The sequence below is a fragment of the Thalassophryne amazonica genome, chromosome 20 (assembly GCF_902500255.1).
Source record: "Thalassophryne amazonica chromosome 20, fThaAma1.1, whole genome shotgun sequence".
NCBI lineage: Eukaryota > Metazoa > Chordata > Actinopteri > Batrachoidiformes > Batrachoididae > Thalassophryne > Thalassophryne amazonica.
The window spans coordinates 50,286,848-50,294,323 of NC_047122.1; the positions used below are offsets into that span (position 1 = coordinate 50,286,848).

The 7,476-nt window shown below is 39.8% G+C and overlaps 1 protein-coding gene across 2 annotated transcripts; it reads left to right on the forward strand.

The window, feature by feature from the left end:
- The first annotated feature begins 2,854 nt into the window (after nt 1-2,854).
- LOC117502420 (alpha-(1,3)-fucosyltransferase 9-like) lies at nt 2,855-5,790 on the forward strand. Of its 2 annotated transcripts, none has more exons than XM_034161470.1 (2): nt 2,855-3,664; nt 4,377-5,790. In XM_034161470.1, the coding sequence occupies exon 2, from the start codon at nt 4,377-4,379 to the stop codon at nt 5,463-5,465; it is 1,089 nt and encodes a 362-aa protein (XP_034017361.1). In that variant the 5' UTR covers nt 2,855-3,664; the 3' UTR covers nt 5,466-5,790. The 2 variants fall into 2 exon arrangements, with proteins under 2 accessions (XP_034017361.1, XP_034017360.1); XM_034161469.1 differs by lacking the exon at nt 2,855-3,664 and adding an exon at nt 3,745-3,820.
- The last annotated feature ends 1,686 nt before the right edge of the window (nt 5,791-7,476 follow it).

Sequence of the window (7,476 nt, forward strand, 5' to 3'; positions counted from 1 at the left end):
CCTAAGCATTTGTATTGGTTTTATTTGCTTAATCTACACCCCCAAGCAAATATATGCTGGATATTTGCATACTGATTAATATAGTATATAGATTTACAATTATACACAAATATCGCAGCCATATTTCCGATCAGAACACATGAATGATTTACAAGGCTCTTGGCGATGTTTTTATGTCATGCAGAAGTGTTCATTTCATTAAATATGTCACACACAATTGGTTTACAATTCAGTTTGGTGTGAAGTTGCTGATTTTGTATTATAATATATTTAAAAGAGTGAAAATCAATGCACAACCAGGGCACACTGGTGACTTCACTGCTGTTCAACTCAGCATGAGGTTCAGTGTCAGCTAATCTTGCTTTACTAATGCCATACTTAGTATTACTAACACCAAAATGGTATGCTAGCACTAGTTGTAGTGTAGTTTAGCATAGAATAGTGTCCCAAATGCTGTCTAGCAGCCCCAAATCAATTAGCTAGTAGAAAGTAGTTGGTAGATTTAGTTAGACAGCCACACCTGAATTGACAGGGTGTGCCAGCGCGGGAGAGCCGAGCCAAGGGTGAGGGGGCTATACGTGGGTTACCTATGTACTTACCCAGGTGGTGTACAGATCACACAGGACTTAAATGACATTGGATGAATGATCGGGCTAGGTGTAGGGTAACCAAACCTAGTTCTATCCCATACATCAATGTGCATACTTGACAAAGGTGGTAAAAGGACAGCCCCTCGGCCTTCGTCAAGTGCTCAAAATGGCAAGTTCTTTCCCAAGCAGAAAGGAAACTAACTGGAGCAAATGCTGTCTTTGTCAAGACAATAAAAAGGAAGCTCTTATTTCACCCTTAGCCTCTATGCATCATGATCCAGAGCAGGAAGGATGTGATGATTGCAAGAAATGTGCCATTGTTCCAGGAAATCAGTGAAATGCCAATCACCTTTGACCCAGCAAGGCTGGATGAAGACAGTGGCATAGAGGCAACATTGAGAGAAAACATGGCAAAATACCACAGAAAAGGTCCAGCAACCTCCATAGTGTGGATGAGGCCAGACTTGACCTGTTTGCCAGAAAGCAGAGGCCATATGAAGCCATCCCTCCAACTAGAGCAGCTCTGCTTCAACACACAAAACGCTCGGCATATCAAGCAGGTTGTGTGTGGGCCCAAGCAATTCTGTGCCAGCCAGAAGAAGAAAGTCCAGCTGACTGGGGTTGGGAGAAGGATGGGGATCAATGGAAAGTCTAATGGACTGCCAATTCCCCAATAGCAAAGAGCTGTGAATAGCTGACAAAGTGTGGCTGTAAGTCTCGTTGTAGTGGCAGGTGTAAGTGCTACAGACTTGGGCTTCTCTGCACAGGTTTATGTAGTTGCAAGTGTGATGTGTAGGTAGCCTCACAATCTCGTTTCGGTAGCCATGTATCTACTTTTTTTTATGATGTGCTCTCACAATTCGTATTGATCCTCTTCTAATTCTGAGTCACGTTTGGAGATCCTCTTTTTTCTTTGGAACTGCCAAAGCTTTCTTTATCTTGTCGAGTTCTTTGCAATATTAGCAATGTATCATTGTAGCAGATGGTCAAAAGTTTATTTATTTATATATTTTTTGTCAGAAAATTGTGTCTATCGCTACAGTACAGATCAACAAATATACCTCCAGTTCACTTCCAATACTGAGTCTGAGTCTATATTTGCAGGTATGTTTTTATTTCTATATATATCTAGAAACACATATGAAAGAGGAATTTGCATCAATCAATCAATCAATTTCTTTTTATATAGCGCCAAATCACAACAAACAGTTGCCCCAAGGCGCCTTATATTGTAAGGCAAGGCCATACAATAATTATGTAAAATTATACAATAATTATTAAAATAATTATGTGCGTGTTTGCATACACAAACACGCACACACATATATACATTTATTTATATATATATACACACACATGATTTGAGGTATACATATACACGTATATATGATGTGTCCATATAATTTATATTTTTTATTCTGATAAAACCTTATAATGTGAGATATGCAGATACATCAGAAATTTTCAGATTTATAGCTTGAAATCATAATTGCTAAAAAGACGATTTTGCCCCTGCAATTTGAACGATATGCTTTTCAAAATGATATTTCTTATACTGCTGATGATTTTAACTATTGTACAAGCCCCAAAACACACTTTAGCTAAGAAATGGTGCATTTGTTTCATCCATTGTGTGCAGAAATCATCATAAATTAGTATAGCCAGCGGCCATCTTGAAAAATGGCAGCCATCTTGAAATTTTTTGTGGGTACCCAAACTTTTTGAAAGAGAAGGTTCAACTGAGCTATTGTGCAAAATTTCTTGCTTGCATCATTAACTGAAGTGTTCCTTTGCTTATCTGCTGCACTAAAACCTCTCGTAGCAAAGAAAACATGCTGCGTGGCTCATTATTCATCCTTCATTATTTGGTTTAGATTCACATACTGTTAGTTTTTTCATGTTACAAGCTTTGCAATATGCAGAGTAAAATACCGCAAAATTCTCAACATGCTACATTGTTTACCTAAGGGAAGCCTGGTTTGAGTCAAGTTCAAGGGCTTAGGTCAAGACCTGCTGGGGGGGGGGGGGGGGCACCACCGGCACCACGAGAAGTGAGGGTACTCCTCTTAGGTTCACACAGGCTCATGTACTCTTGGGTATGTTTGTTATTTTTGGTAGTTAATTGAATATAATATATTTGTGTTTTTTTTTTTCGCACTTCACTTTTATTTTAGGTGACGTGACTTAGAGTCACATCAACAGGGGGAGCTGTTGGATATTATGTTTCATGGCTAATTTGTCTGTGATATAAATCATAATGTAACTGGCTAATGACCTGCTAATACCCTCAAATCTCCTTATAATAATAATAATAATAATAATGTCCTCATATTTCCTCTGTAGTGGCCCGCTCATCTGGGGGCGTGGCTGGAGTGCAGGGGGAAAAAGGCAGGCGGGGGCGGAGTTAGTCAGCCTGCAGGCTTAGTTAGCACCAAGCTGTCCAGAAAAGACTTTGTTCAATACAACATCTAAAATTGAAGTCCGTTATCTGTGGTTTTTGAGTCTTTTGAGTTCAGTCCCCATGACAGTCAGGAAAATTGGAAATTTACAAACTAACAATTGCTTGTTTTGAAATCGACCACATCTTTTGTATGTTAAGCATTTTGCAGTCTACATAGACGCATGAATAAAGTTGAAGCTGAAATTGCGTGATGATTTCTTTATTTTTTTTAACTGCACCCACTCCAATTATTGCTCAGAAACTCTCAGCAAGTAATAAAACCCATTTTACTTCCGTAGTGCTGATAGGAAATGTTTTCCTCAGTTATCCTACTAGAGGTATATGATATGAGTACAGGTAGGTGTTCTCTGTCTCTCTCTCTGTCTCTCTCTCTGTCTCTCTCGCTCTCTCTGTCTCTATTTCAGTGGAACCTTTCAGATGTAGGTGTGTTGTTTTCCTACTATGTGGCATTTGATTTGTTTGCTGCCATGGGTTGAAGAACCAGAGCCAAGACGTGTGATAGAGATGGTTTCAGTTGTTGATTGAAGTCTGTAAGTTTTTTATTTCTTTGTTTGCAAAGTGACAGGATGACCGCCATTATTTCCTGCAGTAACGAGTTCAACATGAATAACCAGTAAGTATTCCCCACCTGACGGTAATTGTGCAATGAACACACGCAAGCGTGCACACACACACACACACACACACACAGGTGGTTCAGCTTCTTTATCTCAAACCGCTTCAGTTTCTGAGCGTGTCTGTATGTTTGAGGAAAATCGCATATAAAAAGGTAAGAGCAACATTTTATATTAAAAAATGCTAAAACTTGATTACTTATGTTTTGTTTCAACATAAATTAAGTCAATATAAAAATATAGCCAGCAACACTCGAGTGTCCATCTTAATGTTTTAATGACTCACAGCAAGACGACAGGATCAGGAGCACAGACGTGTTCCGACAAGGTCTTCTGTGTCTCACACTGATGAAGACCTAGTCGAAACGCATCTGAGCTCCTGATCCTGTCGTCTTGCCGTGAGTCATTAAAACGTTTATTAAGATGGACACTTGAGTGTTGCTGGCTATATTTTTATATTGACTTAGTTTTTGAGCCGTGCACCTCCACTCCTGGTCCCTGTGAGTGCTCGTTTTTTTTCTCTGCTTCAACATAAATTAAACCATTTAAACACAACCATATGTCATATCATATGGTTGTGTGTCGGTACAAAATACTGTTGTAGAAAGTTATTTTATTTTATATGTAACAACTAATGTATTGAATTTAAAACAATGATCATCACTGAATTTGTTTATAACACAGATCATAAGGATCTTTTTCTTTCCACAGATGATGATGACAAACTCCAATAAACCATTGTATTTGGCAAAGACAGCTGCTTTTGGGCTTATCTGCTGTATTCTTTGTTTTTTTTTTTACTTTGAGCAGCAGACTCCTGACTGTAAATCCACATTCGTCAAAAAGGACGATGAAGCTGAATTCACAGATCCACCAGAAAAGCCAACTATTCTGATTTGGTGGTGGCCTCTTGGTGTGAAGTTTGATTTTAAAATTTGTTCGACCTACTTCCACATCGACAGCTGCATTCTGACAGATAACAGATCCCTGTACCACAAAGCGGCAGGGGTCATTTTCTATCACAAACATATAGGCTGGGATTTGAAAAACTTGCCTCAGGATCCGCGTCCATCTTTCCAGAAGTGGATTTGGTATAATGTGGAATCGCCAAAGAACACAGCGAGAAAGCCAGTGGATAACATTTTCAACTTAACGCTAAGTTACACAAGGGACGCCGACATCACGGTGAGGAACGAACTGACAGTCAGACAATCAGAGACAAATGAAACCTTTGTTCTGCCTAAAAAAAACAAACTGGTGTGTTGGATTGTGAGTAATAAAGCTCATTTTACTGGGACGGCTACAAGAGAAAACTACTACCATGAACTGTCCAAACATGTTAAAGTTACGGTCTATGGCGCTGCTTTTGGAGGGGGGTTTTTGAGTTATGATCACTATTACTTGACCATTGCTTCCTGTAAGTTTTACCTCTCGTTTGAGAACTCGCTGCACAAAGACTACATCACAGAGAAGATCAACGGACCGCTAGTAGCAGGGACAGTACCTGTAGTTTTGGGACCACCAAGAGAAAACTATGAGCAGTTCTACCCCTCTGATTCATTCATTCATGTAAATGATTTCCCTGATGCAAAGTCACTGGCAGATTATCTGATCCACTTGGACAAGAACAACGAGATGTACATGAGCTACTTTGAATGGAGGAAATACTACACAGCCACCCCTCATCTCCTGTCAACACAAAATGAGTTCATTCATCCCATCTGCCTCGCCTGTGACCATATAGCACGGGACCCCACAGTCCATGTAGTTCAGGAGCTAAATAGGTGGTATTTTTCATGATACATAAAAAAAAAAAAAAAAACATTATTTACAACATGGATTTCCATCTTGTTTAAATGGATCTGTCCCCTATTAAAACAGCAGTGGGTAGCATATACGTAGCTATGGCACCTCATAAACTTTGTACAATATCAAGCCGAAACTTCCAAAAAGACTGATATAATTAAGTTCAGACAACAACAAGCCAGTACTAGATCATATGTTTCTTTCATTGTCTCTGAGCAGCTGTACTTGTTAGCATAGTATGTAGCTAGCTTGTAACACTAGCTTGTAACACAAACTAGTTTGTGGATAAGATTAAAGGATTATTCTTTTTTAAATTCCACATAAGTGGCACAATGTGGTCCCACAGGTACCGGCTGGTTTTTATTCTTTTATTTATTCCACATAGTATGTGGCACAATCATGTGGTGCACCTCGCACTGTTCCTGCTCGAGAGACACCGTCACGTGCACAAACTCTCGCACCGGGCTCGTGCACGCCTGCCCGTCGGTGCATGTTTCATGGTGTGCAAATTCAAACTGTTTCGTGCTGTTTCACCGTTTTTGACCAGACGTCGACCAAACTTCGTACTATGTGTGAAGGGGTCCTTACAAAACGACGTCTAAACATGTTTCAATTCATTGTCCTGGTTGAAGAAAAGTCCATGATGGTCAGCTACCGGTGTAATCCCTTTACTGCGCGTGCAACTGATGGTTTGAGTCTCTGCTGTACTGATCTGTGACCGGCACAGTCATCTACAGGTGTAATCCATTCATTGAGTCTGTAGCTGATGGATCAAGTCTCTTCTGTTTGGGCTGCAAGTTAAAAGACTGTGGAGAAGCCGCCGACACTATGCGAGCGCGCTTGTCAATAAAAGTGCTCCACCTGCCAATCAAAAATTATTCTGTCGGTGAGACCTAACCATTCTGACACCTATAAAAACATGCATCACCGACCGGAACCACTTGGTGGAAACGGGGCTGTCAGTAGCCTGTAAAAATCCATAAATTCATCCAAAAAAATATATGGGACTATTAAGATAATGGTTCCAGCGGTGATGCCACTTCCTCCTTCTTTTCCAATGTCGTAACTCGCTGGGAAGTTCCTGGTTTTTAGTAGCGTGCAGTTCAAAATCCGAATATTTATCTCTTCAGTAACTGTTCACCAGGAAAAGATCAATTTCAAACTGTTGTTTAATTTTAGTCTTAAATACTCAAAAAAAAAAAAAAAAAAACATTTCATATTGTGTCACCTACACAAGTATCTCGCTGTCAGCTGCTGATGTGATGTTAGCATTACTCAAAAAATGAAAGCAGTGAGGGAATATTACTGACAATTTAAAGAAAACAGAATCCAGTGGCTTCGCATTTCAAAATATAGCAACATCTCCAGTGTGCGATTTTGTCCAAGATCCACAAGGGATACTTTGTGGTTTACTCTGAAACTTATTGTAATCTTTGTGGTTCTTTGTATGGTCATACGTAGTCTGATCTCTTGATCCCAAGTGCCTTATCCTTCCCAGAAGTGTTGCTGCAAAGAAACTACGTGTATAAACCATTTTCTTACATTTCAAACATGATATTTTAGGTGAATTGATCAAAAAACAGGCACTATCTGTGCCTGCCATTGCTCTCATCTTTACTGGAAAATATTGTGCTCCCTTTTCCGTGCAAAGAATTTTAGTGTATCATTGGAAAATTACAATGCAAAGCCACTGGATGTGAAGGTGTCAGTTTTTGCATTCTTCTCCAAGCAATAAGTTGCTCAACATATTTCAATAAGTTGAAAAATGTCTTAGCTGTAACTTTGTCTCATACAAGTATGAACCAGTACGAACAAAACACTGCCACTCATCACTTTCATTAAAAAACCCTAATTGTTGTGTGGCTGGGGGTGCCTGGCTGCCTTTGTTTCTGTCTTCTGTTCTGTCTTTTGTTTTTCCTTCCAGGTGGCACGCGTTTAGGACTGAGTGGCTGTGTGGCTGAGTTATCAGGACCTCACCCTGATCACCTGAGGCTGATCATGTGCA

Excerpts from the sequence above, each read along its gene's own strand:
- LOC117502420 (XM_034161470.1), top strand. The coding sequence starts at position 4,377 with ATGATGATGACAAACTCCAATAAACCATTGTATTTGGCAAAGACAGCT.